The 21,848-nt window shown below is 45.5% G+C and overlaps 1 protein-coding gene across 1 annotated transcript in view; it reads left to right on the forward strand.

The window, feature by feature from the left end:
* Positions 1-783: 783 nt before the first annotated feature.
* The window catches only part of LAPTM4A (lysosomal protein transmembrane 4 alpha), a 35,722-nt gene continuing 14,657 nt past the window's right edge, over positions 784-21,848 (forward strand). Inside the window, exon 1 of the mRNA XM_036752331.1 lies at positions 784-1,060. Coding sequence (XP_036608226.1) covers positions 959-1,060 — 102 coding nt within the window. The 5' untranslated portion in view covers positions 784-958. The remainder of the gene's footprint in view (positions 1,061-21,848) is intronic.

The following is a 21,848-nucleotide window of genomic DNA, read 5'->3' on the forward strand; positions in this document are numbered from 1 at the left end:
AGCTAGAAATGGCCTGGATGCTCACATCATCTAAGGCAGGGTCGCGGCTGGGGCCTGAGGGGTATCAGGGGCGGAGGTGATCAGGGGGAGCGTTCCCAACTACAACCCAGGGGAGGTAGGGGCCGTCATCGCCTCCATTTTACAGAAGAAGACACTGAGGCAGGCTGCGGGGGACGGAGGTCGGTGATCCCGAGTTACAGTGATTAACCGCAGATTAAACTGTTGCACCAGGTGAGCTCCTCACTGACCAATTTTTTTCTTCCTCAATTACACCGGGGAAACACTGACGTCACTCTCTGTTATTGCTCGCGCGTGCTCCCTCGGCCCCGCCCTGGGAGGCGGGCTCAGTCGACGTCACAGCACAATGGCCACGCCCACTGTCACGCCCCACGCCCCGCCCCCCCCACCCAGCCAGCCTCGCCTCGCCTCGCTTCGCCTCGCCACGCCATCGACTCTGTGGGCCCTCCTAACTCGCAATGCCCGACTCCCAGCCCGTGTCCCTCTCTGCTTAGGTCCCCAGTCCTTGGGAACGAGAGAAGGCCTGATCTCGGGGCAGTCGGGCTAATCCTACCCCACTCCCCGAAGACGCCCAGCACCCTCCACGTACGCAAACAATCCGCCATTGCCTCGCTACGCCAGCTCAAAGGACAGGGGAGGGAGCGGGGCACTGGAGGCCTCTCTTGATTGGGCGAGGCGCGTGGGTCCCGCCCCCCTGCCTTCTCACGCGCCGTTCCATTGGGTCCTGGCCTAGGGGCGGGGCTGGAGGGCGGAGCCACGCGGCTGTCGGGTGCGCAGGCGCCTCTTTGACTTGGGGGCGGGGCGGGGCCGGAGGAGGAGGCGGCCTTAGAGCTGCTCGCGGCGGAGTCAGAGGAGCTCGGGAGGCTAAAGCTATCGGGTCGTTCGACAGCAGGGAAGCCGGCCCTTTGGTGTGAGGCCGATCAGGCGACCGACCGCACTCATGACGTTCAAAAGGAGCCGCGGGGACCGATTTTACAGCACCTGGTGCTGCGGCTGCTGCCATGTTCGCACCGGCACCATCATTCTGGGGACCTGGTATATGGTGAGCCCGCGGGGGGAAGGGGGCGAAAAATTAACGCCTCTGCACTTTTGCACATGCGCCCGGGGTTGTGGGTGGGGAGGGCTAACGACTCGGAGTATTACGCATGCGTGTTGGGGACGGTAGGGCCGCGTCGTTACGGGCGGCGATGACCTCTTTTGGCAACGCGCATGCGCCGCAGTGGGCTCGGCCCGGTTTTATACGGCGCTTATTCTTGCACATGCGTAAAGGGATTTGGAGAGTTGGGTTTGGGAGGGTACCGCTGGGACTTAACTGGTTCTGGTTGGTCCCTTCATCCGACTTTGTCTGCAGCTGGGGCTTGGGACTTTAGCCGGAGAATTTCCAAGGCCCCCAGAATGCCCCCGCCGAAGTTAACCCTAGGCCTGTGCCCCCCGTCTTACAGGCAGGGAAACTGAGGCTCAGAGGGGGAAGGGCCGGGTCCACAGTTGGCCCTTCTCGCGTGAGATGCCGCCGACCCGGTCCTTGCTCTACCTTGAAGGGCATGGGGGAGGGGGGCCAGAGAGGCTCGAGACCCTCTCCCTGGTCAGATCCTGAACTTGGGGAACCCCCCCCCACCGTGGGCATCTCCAAGTGCCCGGTGGTGGCGAGGGGCGGATGGGCCCGGGCTGCCAGGGTCGGGGAGCCTGGGGAGGGGGGTTCTTTCCGGCCTTCCTGGGCCTGGCCTAAAGGGCTGCCCGCTTCTTGGTCGTCCAGTCTCTGCTGAAGGTGACATCTGGGGCCGAGCCCTGGCTCCTGCGGGGTCTCACCGAAGCCTCACCCCGACCCTGGGGGAGTCGCCTGTTAGAAGTGAAAGATCTGCTGTTAAAAGAGGGCCAGACTTGCCCTGAAACTTAGAGGCTGGCAGCTGTCTCAGGCAGGATATGAACCCAGGGCTTCCGTACCAATCTCACTGCCTAACGGAGAGGGGGAATATTTGCTGCTTAGGTGACCAGACTTGCTGCCTCAAAATGGGCACCAAAATGGGCACCTGGGGAATGCCGCTGGATCCCAGGAGTTCTTTTCCTTAGTTTGTTGCCAGAATCTCCTCCTGGGGCCCTGGTTGAAGTTAATCGATGACTTCATTTGTTGCTGGCATCCGGTTCTGCTTGGGGAGTTGGAGGTCGCTCTGTTCCTGAGCACCCTGAGCTTGGCCAGCTCTGCGTGCTGAAGGTGGAGGGACTGGGGGAGCCCTGGGCACTGGCTTCACCCAAGCGGAAGCGGGCTGCTGCAGAGATTCCCTTCTTGTGATTCCCTCCAGTCCCTGGTGGCATGAAATCATTAGGAGCCCTGGACAAACTCCAAATGACTGTGGCTGTGGGAAGGACTGGGAGTGTTTTCTGGTGCTCCCCAGGCTATGGATTGGCACTGCCTGGGCATGTTAGTTTCTGTGCCCTGCCTCCCCCTTCGGTTCTTCTGTTACTATTAAAATGTTCCAGTGCTGGAGATAGAATGGCATCCGTTCTCCGGAGTCCTTTTGTTCACACCTCCATTTCAGATTCTCTGTCCCAGATGTAGTGCTGCTGGCATTCATTTGTCTTGTCTCTTCTTCCTCCAGTCACCTTTTCTCCCCATTGCCTTGCCAGGGAGTGTTTTGCACTGCTGCTTGGTCCTTCATTGTATCTTCTGGAACAGAAAGATTCTTTGACAGGCTGAGGCTTGGGGAGGAAAAAAACCCAACCCTGTGCAGTCCTCTTTTGCTGACTCTATAAGTTTATTGTTCATCAAAAACAGTAATCTTTTTGCTCATTTATAAATTTGTAATTATTTTTAACCAGTTCCTAACAGATCCTATCATTAAAGACTGATATGCCATGTCTCTGATGCTGTGGGCCTAACCTCCCCAGACAAAGGACTGTTCACAATGTTGGATAGGCAGGAGAGATAGGGGGCTGGGAAGTACAGGGAAGATCCAGCTTCAAATCCTTGCCACAGACACTAGCTGTGAGACCCTGGGTCAGTCATTTAACCCTGCTCAGCCTCCGTTACCCTTTTCTGTCAGACGAAGGCATTGGACTGGATGGCCTGTGATCCTGGAATAGGGCAGTACCTGCTTATTTCTTAGTAGAAAACAAGTATGTGGGGGCTAGGGGTGGAGAGCCCTGGACAGAAGGCCAACTAAGGTTTTTATAGGAAATGTACAGAGAGACTCTTGGTTTCAGAATTGAGGGAGATGTCCTGGATGGCTGCTCCTGAAGCCCAGGCCTGAGCCCGCCCTCTAAGCTGGCCAGTAAAGTGCAGTCTCTGGCATTTAAAGCCTGTCCCACTGTGGCTCAGCTGCCTTTTCTCCTCATGCTCCATGGGCCCACCAAACTGGCCTGCTTCTCTGGACATCACCCCCTTCTGTCTCCCATCTCTGTGCTTTGCCCTGGCTGGGCACTCTGTGCTCACCTCTGCTTCTCAGACTCCCCAGCCTCTCTCAGGGCCCTGGTCAGGTGCTCCTATCCCAACCCTGCACTCCAAGATCCTAGGGCCTGAAAGGTCACAGGGAATCATTGATTCCAAGATGGCGAAGAGCTTAGAGGCTGTCGGGGTAAAGGCTGGGTCCCTGAACCCAGGGTCACTCACGTGGGAACTTTCTGGACCAAGTTTCTCCAGCCTCCCTCCTTCAGGGATCTAGCACCCCACCCTACCCCCAAATGCTTTACATATACTTAGTAAGTTACACCTTGTCTCCCTCCAGGGTGCTTAAATTCCCAGAGGGCGGGACTTTGGTTTGGCCCCATTGTCCCCAGCCCCTGCTTCCTTCTTGGAAGGAATGTGGAAATGCAAGAAAGCAAAAAGACAGGGCCCTTCCAGAAAAAATCTGGTCCTGAGGGGCTGATGAAACCTTCCCAGGACCAGATGAGTGCTGTCAGAGGCCTCAGAGGAAGGGAACTCCCTGGGGGAGGAGGGGAGTCTGGTCTGGCCTGGCCAGGCACTTCCTGCATCTCTGCACTCACTTCCTAGCTCTGTTTTACTGGGTCTTTACTTGTTTTTGAAGGCAGGGACACTGTATCATTGGCATCTTGGCACTCTCCCTTGCTTGGGTTAGATATTTCACATGTGTGTATTGACATTCATAAAGTAGTTCAGAATTATACTGAGAAGGGGACCAACCTATCCACATCCTTTAACCCAAAGATCCTGCTGTTGGGGTAGACCCTAGAGAGGTTAAAATGAGAGGGGATGAAGCCCATACACCCCGAGAAGCCAGCTTGCTTTCTCCTTTTCTAGGTAGGCCAAACCCTGGTTCATCTTTGAGAACTGTACCATAGAATTGGAGGGCCTTGGGGACCTCCGAGCCCCCACGTATGAACAGAATCCCTGCATATCCAGCAGTGATCCTCCTCAGCCTGGAGCCTCCAGGGAGGGAGAGCCGTGCCACTTTTGGCCACCTCATTGTTAAGGAGTTTTCCTTGGCGTCACCCCCAGCTTCGCCTCTACTCTCTCAGTGCCCCCTGGCTCAGCTAAAACTTGTCCATGCCCTGTCTCTCCCTTCACCTTCCCAGATCTTCTCCAGGCTAAACATTTCTCACTTTCCTCTTGTATGACAAGAGCTCTGGCCTCAACTTGTCGTCCGTCTCCTGGAAACTTCCTTATCGGCCACATCCCTCTGCTGACTCATAGTGACAGCGAGTAAGCTCGCCCAAGTATAAGGCTGCTGTTTACCCCTAGTGAATCTCCAGGGTTGCCCAGTTCTCCATCCTGGCGGGGTCTCTTTGGATGCTGACTGTCACTCAGGGTTAGCTCTTCTCCCAGTTTGGTGTAAAACTTCAGCCAATTTGACAAGCCTGCCATGATAAAATATGAAGCAGCTCTCCTAGATCCTTGGGGCCCTCCGCTGGAGACCATCTGAGGCTGTTTCTTGATCTATAAGATGAGGATGACAATAATAGCACCCACCTTCCAGGGTTGTGAGGTTTAGATCAGATAGTACCGGGGGATGGTGGCACTTAGCTCAGAGCCTGGCACCTAGTAGGCACTTATTCCCCTCCCATCTCCAGGCTTAGTTACTCTGCCCTGTTTGGGTTAAGGTTAGCTGCTGACTGGAAGTTTTAAAGTTAATTTGAGGTTAGTTTGTGGCACACCTCAGATTGCCTTCTCTTACTGCTAAGGCACTTTTAAAAACGAGCTAGTGTCGGCTGTTGCTGGTGACACCATCAGGGAATGGTGTCCTCCATTCTTCTCAGTAAAGCATCCACTTAAAGGCTTTACCCACAGGAAAATCAAAGGAAATTGGAGCTCGTGGTGCTCCAGTGGCGCCCTTGGAGCCTTCTCCCCGGGTTTTACACAGCATTGAGCCCTCTTGTCTGGTCAGTGGCTTCCTCCTGGAGGCCCCTCTGGGGATGGGAGGTGGAAGTGTTGGATGGCCTCGCAAGCTGCCTGTGACCTCTGGCCTTTATCCCTGAATCCCTCACTGTCACGGCCAGAGTTGGAGCCAAACCCCAGGGTTGCTGGGCTTTTCTAAGAAGCACTTTTCTTTCCATCTTAGCAGCTTTCTCCCTCTCCCCCAAGGCTTGGGGAGGTCTATCATGTTGTTTTAGCGCTTACAGGTACAACCTAGCCTCTGGTCCCACCTTGGAATGGCTGGTGTTCTTTCCCATGTGTGAGTGCATGTCCATCTTGTATGTTCTCTTGAGTCAATGCCAGTTTTCAGTTTTAGAGACTCAGGAGGAAGTGGTCATAGGGAAGAAGTAGTTATGTGAATGAGAAATCTGGTATCCATTCCATTGGGACTTCTTCCATCATTTTGGTTTGTTTAAAATTTGTACTTTACAAAGAAAAATATTTTCTAGCAAAAAAAATGTTAAATTTTAATGTTTCACATCCCATTGAGAGACATTGTAGGATAGTGGGTAGGGCCCTGACCAGAGTCAGGGAGATCTGTCCTGGCCATCTCGAGAAACTACCGAGCCTTCAGGGTCGACCTTGGTTGGCGGAGAGACTTTCCTTGTGCAGGAAGTCTAGCTCCAGCGCCATCTCTGTCCCTAACAGCCTCTTGGCTCCTTGGGTTATTTTTTAAATATTTCTGTCTGACCCATGACTTTAGCTGATGAGTTGCTTAAAATTTTGTAAAAATTTATTTATTTTACTTGTATTATTAGTTACTAGTAATGCAAAGACTGCCTTGTAGCATCCCATTTTAATGTCTGTGAAAACATTTTATTGAAGAAACTTTCCTCGAAAGGTCGGAGTGGAAGGCAGTCTCCTCACATTTCCTGTTGGTGTTTGAAATATTCACAGTCTGAGAAGCTGGTGGTGTTGCTCCTGACCTTTGTTGGAGGCCAGCATCCTTGGTGAGCTCTCTGCTTGTACCAGCCCTGAGAGAGCCCAGACAAAGCAGGCCTGCTCTTCGAATTAGGGTTTCAACAACAGGCATTGAGCGGGTGGTAAAACCCACCCTTGGGAAACTAAAGGGACGCCACCAACCGACCATTGTCCTGAATGATTGATCACCTTCTGGGCTGGCAACAGGAAGTAGGAAAGCCAAGAGAAAGGGAATAATTCTTGCTGAAACTCCATCAGAGACAATCTAGTGTGTGCTTTGCAGGGTTTCAGGTTCCTCTGAATGCCATGCTTCTACGTGAATCTCACTGGCTCCTAATTCAGGTACTCCTCTGGAAAAGAGTTGCTGAGGATCACATTAGGAAATGCTGTAATTAAAAAATACATACATTTTGGAGTAAAACAAGCTCCACATTGATTTCTAACTGCTTATTATTTCACATAAGCAACAAAATCTGTGGGTTTGTAAAGCAGTATAGAAAACATCCCTGCCTAGGCAAGTCTGTGTGGGGGGATTATTGCCCTGTTATCCCTGATCTTTATCATACATCATCACTTATGTAGGCCTTCCAAAGAATTTTCAGACAACCTGAGACTCAGATTGTTTAGGCCAGGGTTACTTAAACTTCTTCCATTTGAGACCCCTGCAGTGCTTCTTACACTGTGGGTTGCAACCCCATAGGAGGTCAAAACCCTTGGTTTAAGAAGCACCAGTTTAGGCCACAATATTTTCATTGGCTTTGTTCATTTGCTCGAGAGTCTTCTTAGCATATTCTAATGAGGTTTGAAGTTTCATTATTAATAGTATACAAATCCCTGATGGCAGGTCCTAACTTCCATTCTAATGAGGTTTGAAATTAGAATTTTAATAGTATAAAACCATCCATCATTGGTGGTACAGACAATTGAGCGCTAGAAGTTGGGAGTCAGGAAGACCTGAGTTCCAGTCCAGCCTCAGACACTTATTAGCTGTGTGACCCCAGGGAGGTCATTTGTGGCAGGTGAAAGATGAAAGACTGAGGAGACAAAAGTTTGAGCTTCTGAGCATATCTGTTTATTAAGTAAAGCATGCCAATTGAATGACAAATTGGGACCAGACCTCCTCAGCTTGGCACTCCACATTGGATATGGGGAAATAGATTTTTATACATTAAAAGCGATTAATCAGATAGGACCAGTTAATTAAAAGAAGACAATTAACCAGCATACAGAATTAGGTAATCTGATTTCTAATTGGAGGAAAGATTAGGGATTTCCAAGTTGGGAGGGGAAGAGTGATCCCTGAAATGAGAAAAAGAGGTGTCCCCCTCTTATGTGTCAGTACTCAATCAAAGGAACAAGGAAAACAGTAATTGATTGAGCACAATGGGGCCAGCTTTCAGGTAAGCTGAGATATATAATTGTGAGAAAACTCCTTGCCATCTATCTTAGGATCTGACTGGGTTTCTGGTCAACAGAACCTAGATCCTTAGTTAAGGTTCTCTAAGCAGCGGCTAGAGATGGTCCAGCTTCCCAGCCATGCAGGGGTAGGTTGAAACGATGCAATGAAGTTTTCTGACAATTGCCACAATTGAATAAAGTTTTCTCAAAAGACAGAAATTAGACTAGACCCATAATTAAATAGGAAAGGAACTGAGCTGGCTCCAGAATTGAATCACAAGATGGAGTCAGTATGCTTTGCTCAGTTCCCACTATCACTTGCTTTTCTAATCCCCTCAAATCTCCCACATTTAATCTCTGTCTTAGTTTGCTCACCTGTAAAATGGGGATAATAATAATATTAACACCTCCCTCCCAGGCTTATTTTGAGGATCAGATATATACAGTGCTTTGCAAATTTAAAAGCAAGTGCTGTGTTAATATTAGCCAAGAGTAGTGGGTCATGGTAATACTATGAGCACAGGAGTACAAGTTAATACACTTCATGACTGCCCAGGCTATATTATCTTCCTTCTAGTCTTAAAGAGACAGTGTGTCAGACTTCAGAGCTCCAGAGTAGCTAAGTCATTCATAGTTGATCCTTGTACAATATGGCTGTGATTGTATACAATGTTCTCCTGATTCTGCACACTTCACTTCGCATCAGTTCATATAGGTCTCCCCAGGTTTTTCTGAAATGATCCTGCTCCTAATTTCTTAGAACATAACAGTATTCCATCACAATCATATACCACAACTTGTTCAGCTATTTCCCAGTCAGTTGGTATCCTCTTAGCGTCCAGTTTTTTGTCCTCACCAAAAGAGCTCCTATAAATATTTGTACACATGGTTCCTTTTCCTTTTCCTTTGATTTCTTTGGGGTTCATGCCTAATACTGATATTATTGGGTCAAAGGGTATGCACAGTTTTATAGCCCTTTGGTCATAGTTCCAAATTGTTCTCCAGAATGGTTGGACCAGTTCACAACTCTACCAGCAATGGATTTTTGATTGTGTTAGCTAATCTGATGAATGTGAGGTAGTACCTCAGAGTTATTTTAATTTTCATTTTTCTAGTTATTAGTGATTTAGAGCATTTTTTCATATAACCATTGATAGTTTTTGTTTCTTCTGCTGAAAACTGCCTGTTCATATCCTTAACCATTTATCAGTTAGAGTATGGCTCACCATTTATCAGTTGTGGTATGGCTCTTATTGTGTCAAATTGGGCTCAGTTCCCTATGTATTTGAGAAGTTAGGCTCTTATTAGTGAAACTTGCAATAAATCTATTCCCCCCCCCCCAGTTTCCTTTTAATTTTGGCTGCATTGGTTTTGTTTGTGCAAAAATTTGTTAATTTCGTGTAATCAAAATTAGTCATTTTACTTCCCATGATCCTTTTTATCTCTTGTTTGATCATGAACTTTTCCCTCATCCATAATCTGACAAATAATTTCTTCCATGTGCCACCAACTTGCTTATGATATTTATTACCTTTTATATCTAATTCATCTACCCATGTTGACTTTCTTGGGGTATGTGGTATGAGATGTTGGTCTACATCTAGTTTCTGCCTGCTTTCCAGTTTTCCCAGCAGTTTTTGTCAAGTGTTGAGTCCTTGCCCTGTTTGCTGACATCTTTGGGTTTATCAGACACTAGATAACTGTGGTCTTTTACTTTTGTATATTGTGTACCCAATCTATTCCACTGATCCACCACTCTGTATCTTAGCTGGTACCAGATGGTTTAGATGAATACTACTTTGTAATAGTTGGCAATCTGTACTTTTGGATTGCCTTTCTCTACTTTTTTTTCCATTGATTCCATTAATATTCTTGACCTTTTGTTCCTCCAGATGAATTTTATTATTTTACTAGCGCTATAAAATAGTTCTTTAGTAGTTTAATTGGTATGGCAGTGAATAAGTAAATTAATTTAGGTGGTGTTGTTATTTTTATTATATTGTTTTGGCCTACTTACCTATGAGCCATTACTGTTTCTCTGGTTGTTTAGACCTGTTTTTATTTGTGTGAAAAGTGTTCTTATTTGTGTTCCTATAGTTTACAATAGATTCTTAATAAATCTTTCTTCTTCTAGTCTTTCCCTTCTACAATTTGTCTTCAGATTGGCCTTTCTAGTCAAGTAAGTACTGTATGCCAAGCACCAGGAGTAAAAAGACAAAAAGGAAACCCTCCCTGTCCTCATGAAGCTTGTATTCTGTTGGAACAGTTAGTAGGTACATTTACAAGGATGCTCCAAGCAAATACAAGGTAATTTTGTGGGGGAGGTCCTCAGCAGCTGGAGGGAAAAGGGGCTTAATGCAGAAGTGTAAGGGCAAGCAAAGTGGGACTTTTTGTTGTCTGTTCTGTAGTGTTTCTCAGCACTAAGGCATTGAATGCCTTTGAAAGAGTCTTGCCTTTGTTTCTAGAAAGGCCCACACTCTTTTGCTAATTCAGTCAGGCAGTCAGGTGACCCTTAAGAGGTGTGAAGCGCTCTAACCCTGAAGAAGCGTGCATATACTCTGAGGTTAGCATTTTGTATGGGGCACACTCATTGGAAGAGTGTTGGTGTGGTGACGAGAAGCCTATCTGTTGATTTGTGTTACTTGCTTTGTTCATATTTGATCTGTTATAATTTCTGTCTTGTGTTTTCTCTGAAGTTGAGGGTGCTGGCTTTACCATCTGAACTAAGTGAATGATATATGTATGTTTGATTAAAGTAAGATTGTTAACCCCTTAAAGTTGCTTTCCTTAGAAAAGCAGATCAAAAAAGCTGTGCTAGCAGCCTTTCTGTGTGTTTTTTGTTGGTCTTTCACCTCCATAGCAGCAGCTAGCAACATTGTTGTTACAAGAAGGTAGTTTCCAAGCTGAACTTGGAAGGAAATTTGCAATTCTAAGAGGTGGAGAGAGATCATTCTAGTCATCAGCAGAGCTGCTCACATATCTTGTTACTCTGCCCCGACTCATTCCTGGTGGTTCAAAAGCTCCCATCCCCTGTTATTCTCCTGTTTTCAGTGATACTGAATCCCAGCTGCCTAAGAGTAAGCTCTCCCCACTCCCGAACCTTCAATGTACATTCTCCCATCTACCTTAACCCTACCTCTCCATGTCTCACTCCAGCTTTGTCCAGCTCTTTCCTTGGGCCTTCAGGGATTGCTGCACAATTATTAACACATCTCCATTCATTTTTCAGTGTCCTTTCCCACCATTTAAAGGTCGCTGTTACTGATGAGGGCACCACCATCCTCCTAGTCACCAAGGCTTGCTTGATTCCCTATTCTCTCTCATCCCTCCATCTAAGCTGTCTTCAAGGCCTGTGAATTTCACCTCTGCAGCATCTCTTGTAGATTTCACCTCTGCAGCATCTCTGGTTGATTTCACCTCTGCAGCATCTCTGGTTGATTTCACCTCTGCAGCATCTCTTGTGGATTTCACCTGCAGCATCTTTGGTTGATTTCACCTCTGCTGAATCTCTTGTTTGACCTCTGCTGAATCTCTTGTTTGACCTCTGCTGAATCTCTAGTTGATTTCACCTTTGCAGCATCTGTTGTGGATTCCACCTCTACAGCATCTCTTCAGTAGGCCCTTTTCTTTTTTTTTTTTTTTTTTGACCCTGCTCCTACCCTGGTACAAACTTTGATTACTTCACATCTGAACTATCACAGTAATCTTTTGGGCAGGGGAGGTAGAGATCTACTTGCCTCAGGTCTCTTCCCCACTCCAGTCTATCCTCCATTTGGTCATCAAAGTGATTTCTCAGAAGTGCAGGTCCAACCATGTCACCCAACCTACTCAATAAATTCCCTATGGTCTCTAGGATCAAATATCCTGTTTAGCATACAAAGCCCTTTAGAATCTGTTTCCTTCCCTGCTACCTACCTTTCCTGTCTTCTTTCAATTTACTCCCTGACATATGGTCTTTGATCCAATGACCCTCAACTCCTGCTTTCCTTCAAAGAAGACCCTCTGTCTCCTAATTCTGGGCACTTTCACTGGCTGTCCCAAATGTATGGAACGCTGTCCCTTCTCATCTGTGCCTCCTGGATTCCTTGAAATTCCACCTAAAACCGCACTTTTTACAGTAAGTCTTTCCCATTCCCTTTAAATTCTAATGCCTTCCCTCTGCTGATTATTTCCAATACTTATTTGCATGTTGTCTCTCCCATTAGACTAGGAATTCTTTGAGGGCAAGGACTGTCTTGCTTTTCTTTGTATCCCCAACACTTAACACAGTGCCTAGCACACAGTAGACATTTAATAAATATTTATTGACTGACTAACTCTCCTTCTGTCTTGGCTCTCATCAAGAATCTAGTTCCCCACTTGATTGATGATTTATCCCTCATTATCCTTGCAAGTAAAATTTAACAAGGTAGATGTAGAGGCATGTTCTCTTTCAGCAAGATAACATTTTATGAACAAGATGTGAATCTGGCAATAAGAATGGGCCCATGGCTCTTAAGCCTGAGACCCTGAGATAAAGACTTAACTCATTTTTATAAGGTTAGAACAAAGAATGCAGTAGGTGACATCATGGGGCTGAGACATGGAGGACAGTATGATTGGTTGGAAGTTAGATATGAGGAACTAGCAACAGCCGCCTCCCCCCACCCCTTCCCTCCTGTGTCTAAGAAGTATTCCATGTTTGAGTCTGCCTACAAAGTTAAAAGATAGTGAGCCAAACTTCTTTGCATAGAAAACTAGACATCTTTGAAGGATAGTTTGGTGATGTTAAGATACTAGACCCAACTCACTGATGTCCACCTTTGTCCTCCAAGGACAGCAGAATTCCTTGAGGTAAGAATAGAATAGGGATTAGCAGAAGAGCTGGGTTTCTGAACTTAACTCATTACAGGCCAGTTGAATTTCTCCACTAAGTTAAGAGACAAAGAGCCATGACTTTTGTCACAGGACAAAAACAATGCATCATAAATAGGATCAGTAAAACTGATGCAGAATCAATTTCATTTTCTTACCTCATAGGACCAGAGGCTCTACTTCCCATTGCTACTTCTAGACTATCACTGAGAGACCTCTCCTCCTTTGAAGATCACTCTTTAGCAAATGTATAACCAATCTAGGTTATCTTGTTGTTCAGTCATCTCAGTTGTGTCTGACTCTTTGTGATCCCTTTTGGGGTTTTCTTGGTAAAGATACTGGAATGGTTTGCCATTTCCTTCTTCAGCTCATTTTACAAGATGAAGAAACTGAGGCAAACAGGGTTAAGTGACTTGCCCACAGATGCCTAATAAGTATCTGAGGCTGGATTTGAACTCAAGTCTTCTTGATTCCAGGCCTGACACTTTATCCACTGTGCCACCTAACTGGTGTTTATCTACCTAGCCCCTAGTTCTTTCTCCCTCCTTTTTTTTCTCTATACAGACAGTTCTTGCTTTGTGTAAGTGAAGTGTTCCACAGACTATGATATAAAGTAATTTTTATAAAAGTATTGCGATTTTTGCCCCTACCTACCCACTTCACTTAGCCTACGTAACAAAGGCATTCACAAAATAATACCTTGACACAAGTCATAAAATGTACTAAAATACAGACATATTAAATACTGTACCAGGATAGTAAACAGTCATGAAATGAATGATAAAATACTATATCGTATAGTCAAGTTCACCTCGGTGTGTGGTCTGTTACCCCTTCCCCACCCACTGCACCTAGCCTTTATCACCGGGGCTTGGCTGAGCACCTTTTTTTTTTTTTAAAAAAGCTATTGAGAGATATTTGGACATTGGTTCTCTTTTTTTCCCCCTCTGTAGCCAGAATGGCCTTTGTTTTCTTTGAATGACTCAGCTTACCTCATTGAGCCTCTGGACACTGTGGCTTGCTCTTCCGGGGCAGGAGGCCCGGGGAGCATGCCGGGAAGCAGACAACTTCCTGTATGATGAGTCATGGGGCTGGCTGAGGGGAGGTGTTGACCTCTACCCTAGGGGGAGGGGCCAACTCAAGAACCAATCAGCCCTGGTCATTCGGGCGGAGCTTGATGATGTCAAAAACCCTATAAGAGGGGAGAGGACAGCTTGAGGAGCTCCTCTTTTCCTTTTCCGGTTGGAGCCAGCGACAGTTACGACAGTTACGTCAGTTACAGACACAGCTGAAGCAGGAGCTGCCAGTAGCGGAGCTGACCTACGGGAGGAAGCTGAACAAAGACTTCAGGCCAGTGGGTAATCTTATTACCATCGAGGGGGAAGCATGATTTTGCTTTACGCAATCATGCTTCTCTGTAGCCTCCTGGTTACTCTTGCAAGGCGTACTTATTGGGCCTGGAAGATTTTGATCAACATATCAAAATGGGGCTTCTGGTTCATGGGTTGGTTACTGTGGAGCCTAAATAAATGTTTTGATTCTTCTGCCTTCTACTTTGAGAGTTTCTTATATCCGGCGGTTCCGAACCTTTCAGACATGTTTATGATCCTCTTTGAGATTATAAACTCGGCCCTCCTGATACATTTGGCGTCACGAACAGGATCGCTAGGTATAAGATCTCTATTTAGAAGCAGAACAATTTCAGAGGAAGAGATGAATATCCCAGGATGGGAGGATCCATTTTATTCCTCCCTAGCAAAAGAATTGGCTAAAAAAGCTGGACCCTGTGAAAACTGGGAACCAAGGCTACGGAGAGGAGATCCTAAGGATTTGGAAAAGTGTTTACGAGAAGTTGGGATTCAGTCAGGGGCATCACTATCTAGGCAAAGCTGGATAGTGTTATCAGCCTACCGGCTAGTATACGAAAGATTGAGATTAAGTGAAAGACATGGGGGCACTCCTACCCCACAGGAAGAAGAGGAATCTCAGATAGCAGGAGACCAAACTGACTCAAATGAGAACTTTTCTATTAATGTGGCTAAGAGCAACAGGAGACCAAAAAAGCCCAGAGTGCATTTCAACCCAGCCCAGAAAGAGCCTGACTGCCTGCTTCGTCCTAGCCATGGTGGCAGAGGAAGTGAGTGGGGAGAGAATGAGACAATGTTAGGGGCTGAGGCACAAAACACTACTGGGGTTCAGGATGTGCCTCACACAGAGAATAGGAGATGGTTAAATGATCAGACAAGGGCTCGACCCATACAAAGGAGGAAGACAGAAACCCGAGGTGAAGATTCAGTTACAAGGGAAATTCAGGAAGATTTCTCACCGCAAGAGGTCACAGATATTTTGAGTAGATTCAGCCAAAGAATAGGAGAACCATTGATATCTTGGATGGTAAGACTCAGTGATCAAGGGGCCGGTGGAATATCAGTAGATGGGACAGACTGCATGAGATTCATAGGTATCAGCCATGATCCTCTAGTTCAACAAGCTTTTAGGGAACATCATCAGCAAGGAGATGGTGATAGCAGGACTACTCTGTTGGCATTAGCCGCTGTGGGATGCAATAAGAGATATGCTACGGATTCTATGTGGCCCACTGAGCACAGACCCTGGTATTCACTTAGAGATTGTATCATGAGACTAAAGGAGGAGGTAATGAAGACTGCCATTATGACAGGAACTGCAGACAAATATTACAATGATTCAATGGAACTGCCTCATAGGAATTTAATAATTAGGACAGCTCCCCCTGCTTATAAACAACTAATTTTGAATTTATTACTTGGAGAAGTAGGGAGCCGTCTTACAACAGTGATAAATAAGATTTTACAGTTATATGACTTAGGTGACTGGGGAAGGGATAGATCTCCTCAAGAGAGAAGAGTGAATAACCAGCAAACTTGGCGCCAAAGGAGAGTAACAAGGAAAGAAATGTTTACTGCTTTATTGAGAGCAGGGGTAGGTTTTGAAATGATAGATGGAATTCCAACCAATGAATTATATAGAATGTACAGAGATAAAGGCCTTGATAACAGGAGAGATAGGGAAATCAGAACTGCTCCTGCAAATGCTACAGATGTTGAACCTTCATACCCAAGTGAATCACATGAAAGGGAATACTAGGGAACAGGCCAGGCCCCAGCCCAAATTAAGGAAATACACAGGCTGGATTGTAGACCTCACATTAACTTGACCATATATTGGAAAAATGGGTCAAGTACGGTAACTGAGGCATTAATAGATACTGGGGCCGAGGCCACCCTTATTTATGGAAATCCAGACAAATTCAGCCATGGAACTCCTATTACCATCACAGGACTAGGAGGGACTGAAATATCAGCCAGACAAGTTAAATTGATGATGAAAATTGGACAGTTGCCCAAGAAAGAATATAGTGTGGTTATTGTGCCTATTCCTGAATACATCATTGGAATAGACATTTTGAAGGGTATGACCTTAAATTTACCTGAAGGGAAATACCAATTTGCTGTGAGGAAAATAGGCATTAATGCAGTCTTAGTGGGGAAAATCAAGATGGATCCAATCACTTTGCCCGAACCTTCTGAAATAATTACTTTGAGGCAATATCGTGTGCCAGGTGGGCAAGATGAAATTGCCAACACTATAAGAGAATGTGTTGAGGCAGGAGTGTTAGTCCCTACAACTACTCAATGGAACAACCCTGTCTGGCCAGTCCGAAAGTCAGATGGAACATGGAGGATGACAGTAGATTATAGACAGCTGAACAAAGTGACTCCTCCCTTGTATGCTGCTGTCCCAGACACGGTTACTTTAATAGAGAGAATACAAAAACGTGAAGGGACTTGGTATGCAGTTATTGATTTGGCCAATGCCTTCTTTACAATCCCAATAGACCCCAAGCAATGGAATCAGTTTGCTTTTACTTGGCAAGGCCGACAGTATACATTTACACGCCTGCCGCAAGGATATATTCATAGCCCAACTATTTGCCACAGGATTGTAGCTGAACATTTGGATGAATTAAAGTTACCTGGTGTACAGCTTACACATTACATAGATGACATCATGATACAGGGAAAGAATATAAAGGAGGTGGAGGAGAGTTTAGCATTATTAATTGACCATATGAAAAGCAAAGGATGGGAAATCAACCCCGCAAAGGTTCAAGGGCCAGCTCAAACTGTAAAATTCTTGGGGATACAGTGGAATAGAGGACTGCGAGAAATTCTCCCACAAGCTCGACAAAAAATCCAGGATTTTCCCACCCCTACCAATAAGAAAGAGGCCCAAAAGTTCATAGGGCTGTTTGGTTATTGGAGACACCACATCCCACATTTAGGACAGATTTTAAAACCCTTGTATAAAGTCACCAGAAAGAAATATGAATTTGATTGGGGACTTGAACAAAGTAGAGCTTTTGAGGAAGCAAAGGCTGCTATTCAATTAGCTCTAGACTTATGGCCTATGCAAAATGGGCCAGTGGAGTTACAAGTGACTGTACAAGATGACTATGCAAATTGGAGTCTGTGGCAAAAACAACAAAGCCGAAGTGTACCTTTAGGCTTTTGGTCAAGGAAACTGCCCTCATCTGGAGTGCAATATACACCTTTTGAGAAGCAGCTGTTAGCTGCATATTGGGCTTTAGTAGAAACTGAGCAACTAACTCTGGGTCATGAAGTGGTATTAAGGCCTGGAATTCCAATTATGACTTGGGTAATGAGTACCCCAGCTTCTCACAGAATTGGACATGCACAAGAGGCAAGCATAATCAAATGGAAGTGGTATATTCAGAATAGGTCCAGAGCAGGCAAAAATGGAGTTTCTGCTCTACATGAATCTGTGGCGAACATTGATACTGAGAGCAATGAAAAGCCCCTTGAATCTAAGCAACAGATGGTACCATCCTTAGTGAAATGGAATAATGGATATGACGGACTAAATGAAGAACAGAAGAAACATGCTTGGTTTACTGATGGGACAGCAAAATATTTAGGACAGAAGAGACATTGGAAAGCAGTAGCCTATAACCCCTGTACGAGGAGAACTCTGGAAAGTTCTGGGATAGGTGGAAGTAGCCAATATGCTGAACTGATGGCAGTGCATCAGGCCATCAGAGCAGAGAAAGGAGGACAGTGTCATATATTTACTGACTCGTGGGCGGTAGCTAATGGATTAGCTACGTGGATGCCTATATGGAGGAATCAGAATTGGGAGATTCATGGCAAACAAGTTTGGGGTAAAGAGTTATGGGAAAATATATGGGACATGTCTTTGGTTACAGATCTGTCAGTTTTTCATGTTGATGCTCATGCAACCCTGACCACACCAGAACGTGAGTACAATGCACATGCGGATCGACTAGCAAAGATTGCTACTGAATGTATTGTCCCTACTCCGACTCCAACTGATGACCCAGCCTTAGCAAGATGGGTCCACCAGACTGCTGGCCATTTAGGGGTCCAGGCCACCCATCGATGGGCACAGGATCGAGGTATCAGTATTTCTCATGCGTTGTTAAAACAAATAACAGAAGAGTGTTGTATATGCCAATTAGAAAAAGAACGAACTCTTCCTAGGATAGTTACTGGAGAAATAGCAAGGGGAAAAGTTCCAGCCCAAATTTGGCAGATAGATTATATTGGCCCACTACCCCAGGATAAAGGATGTAAATATGTATGTACGTGTGTTGACACCTATTCAGGTGTACTAGTGGCTTGTCCTTATAAAGACGCAACTCAGAAAAACACCTGTAAAACTTTAGATATTGTAAGTTTATATTATGGAACCCCAATGCAGATTCAAGTGACAATGGGTCACATTTCAAGGGCAAAGAAGTGAAAAGATATTGTGTGTTGAATAATATAGAATGGATATATCATATTCCATATTACCCACAAGCATCTGGGCTAATTGAAAGAATGAATGGATTGTTGAAAGAACAGCTGAGAAAATTAAGCTCAAATAATTCATATCGACATTGGAAGGATAATTTGTCTATTGCCTTACGTAATTTGAATAATAGGCCCTTAGGGGGGGAGTACACCTCTAGCCAGAATGATGACCCCAAATCTGCAGATCAGAGAACAGCAAACATGTGAGATCCAAAACATTGAATTTTGGACTGTGAGGGAAGATGTCCCACTACCAAGTCCAGGAACACCTGGTTCAGCAGGATATGATTTACATTGTATAGAGAATTTTAGGTTAAATAGGAAAGAGATAAGAAAAACCCCTACTGGAGTATGTATGAGAATCCCCAAGAATCATCTTGGACGGATATTACCTAAACCAGGATTAGCGGCTCAAGGAATACATGTATTGGCTGGAGTGATAGATTCTAATTATCAAAAAGAATTGTTGTGACACTCCAGAATATGGGTAAAAAACCTGTACAATTTTGTAGAAATGATAGGATGGTTCAAGTCATTATTATCCCCTGTGAAAAAATACCCTTTGTGAAAACTGACCCTCCTCCCAAAATAACTACTAGAGGGGCAAAAGGGTCTTGCTCCATTGATAGAATAAAGTCAGGAGCTAAGGTATGGGTAAAACGGAAGCCAGATGATATTCCAAAGGCTGCAGAAGTTATAGCCCATGGGAAGGACAACACTGTAACAGTTGTCTATTCAGGGGAAAATAATTACCAAATCGTACCCCTGAACCATATATTTTACCGTGAATAGGTTATAATAATAGATTCACAGACTATTCTTTTTGTCCTTTGTTTTGGCTAACCTTGTTGCTAGTTTTGTTTCCTTCAGGCTTAAGCACCCTGCACTTTCCGGTGACTGCCTAAGCATGTAGCATTCTTGGAATTCCTGCCAGCTCGTTAAAGAAATGACCTCTGGAATGGGACTTTTTGGGGGCAGGGCCATCTCTACATCCAATTTCAGCATGAAGAAGCTATGGAAAATGAGACCTTCACCCCTCACCCCAAGATTTTGAGCCCCAATCGTTCAAGGGGGGTGGAAATGATGATAGTGTTCTGTTTACTTATTTTGTGTTATCCTTGCTGTGTTGTTTTATTGTTATGATATTATTGATCCTATGTAATGGATACAAGGATTTAGGGGTGGACATTTGAATTATTAATAATTATTTTGGGGATGATTGATTGAAGAGATTATTTTGCTGGGATCTAGGGGTGGATCGCATTTGAATCGTTAACCAATGTTTGGGAATGTCACTGAATGATATGTTTTGCTTTATAATGAATGATATGTTTAGTTTCCTTTGTAATTGGATCACAATGTATGTTCTAGGATACATGGCTGATTAGATTATGTATCCTATAACAAGGGGTGGAGTGTAGCCAGAATGGCCTTTGTTTTCTTTGAATGACTCAGCTTACCTCATTGAGCCTCTGGACACTGTGGCTTGCTCTTCCGGGGCAGGAGGCCCGGGGAGCATGCCGGGAAGCAGACAACTTCCTGTATGATGAGTCATGGGGCTGGCTGAGGGGAGGTGTTGACCTCTACCCTAGGGGGAGGGGCCAACTCAAGAACCAATCAGCCCTGGTCATTCGGGCGGAGCTTGATGATGTCAAAAACCCTATAAGAGGGGAGAGGACAGCTTGAGGAGCTCCTCTTTTCCTTTTCCGGTTGGAGCCAGCGACAGTTACGACAGTTACGTCAGTTACAGACACAGCTGAAGCAGGAGCTGCCAGTAGCGGAGCTGACCTACGGGAGGAAGCTGAACAAAGACTTCAGGCCAGTGGGTAATCTTATTACCATCGAGGGGGAAGCATGATTTTGCTTTACGCAATCATGCTTCTCTGTAGCCTCCTGGTTACTCTTGCAAGGCGTACTTATTGGGCCTGGAAGATTTTGATCAACATATCAAAATGGGGCTTCTGGTTCATGGGTTGGTTACTGTGGAGCCTAAATAAATGTTTTGATTCTTCTGCCTTCTACTTTGAGAGTTTCTTATATCCGGCGGTTCCGAACCTTTCAGACATGTTTATGATCCTCTTTGAGATTATAAACTCGGCCCTCCTGATACACCCTCATATCTGATGATAGCAAGCAATGTTGTCCTCAGCTAGTCTTTGAACTTTTAAAAATCTTGAAGTATTTGGATTCATCTTTTCAACACAAGAAAACAAGTTCACTCAGATGCTGAAGGGCTTCTGCCAACTGCTATGAACTTTTTGGTTGGGCTTCTGTTCTGAAGCTTCCCTTTTTCTCCAGTCTTTGCTCGGTCAGAGTCTGATTCTTCTCCATGAGGCTCAGTCACTCATCCCCATCATTCTCTTTTACTTCTAGCTTCTTACTTACTTTTGATATCTTTGTCTGATCCATGAAAGTTGGAAGCAAATAGGTGTGTTTTTTTTTTCCCAAACTCTCTTCACACGTTTCTGTTACATCTTTCCATGCCGTCGCAATATTTCAGATTGCAGGGTAAATGTTAAAGCACTTTCAGAAGTTTCTCCACGTTAAGTCCTTATCTGCATCCAGAGCTGCAGTTGCCTGGATGACTCCCTGATTTGTAGGTTGTAATAATGAGGTACTGTTAGGGGGAGGTGGCCCTTTTCTACATTTCCCTTAATATTGTCCAGATGGGGAGGACGACCTGGGCCATTGTCCAAAATGAGTGGTATCTTGAAAGGAATGCCATCATCATGACAAAGCTGAAGCAAGACGTAAGCCATTGCTCTGAGATGCTTCCTTTCTCTGCCTGGGATTTCCTGAGTGGTGCACAAAAACAGGGTTTAACTTGCAAGTGCCTCTAGATGCACTCCCTCTGAGCAGAGGACTAACTGTTTTGTGAAGCTTTACGCCCTCCGCCGAGATGAAGGTTTGAGATTACATTCTTGGATAAAATAGGCCGGCTTTGCTTCAACTTTGTTTCAAAGAGGCTCCAGGCCTTGGTTTGAACTGTCCTCCAGCTTAGAGGAGGCCGTGTCTTCTGAGTCTGGGCTTCTGTCCCTCTCTGGAACAACACCTCCACCACCGTCTTTGTTTGGACAGATGAGTCAGCTGGATGTAAGCACTGCCTTCTGTGCCCTCCTTTCTCCAGGCAGCATCCTTCACCGTGGCATTCACAGCCGACCCTGCACCGCTAAGTCCATGTGCTCCCAGTGATGGTTTTTGTCCCCTTTGACCTGCACTAATTATTTTCGTTTCCAAGTCAAGCTGATTCACTTTTTCTTTCGGGAACCTATTTGCCACCAGCCATGGTGAAAATGTAGGGGTCACTATTGAACACAGGGAGGGACCCACCATCGCTCACTGCCTGCAGACTCTCAGGAACTGACTGGGAGATGCTTCTCAGCCTCCCACTCCACATACCTCTTATTGCACAGCTG

This window comes from Trichosurus vulpecula, chromosome 3 (genome assembly GCF_011100635.1).
Source record: "Trichosurus vulpecula isolate mTriVul1 chromosome 3, mTriVul1.pri, whole genome shotgun sequence".
In the NCBI taxonomy this organism is placed as follows: Eukaryota; Metazoa; Chordata; class Mammalia; order Diprotodontia; family Phalangeridae; genus Trichosurus; species Trichosurus vulpecula.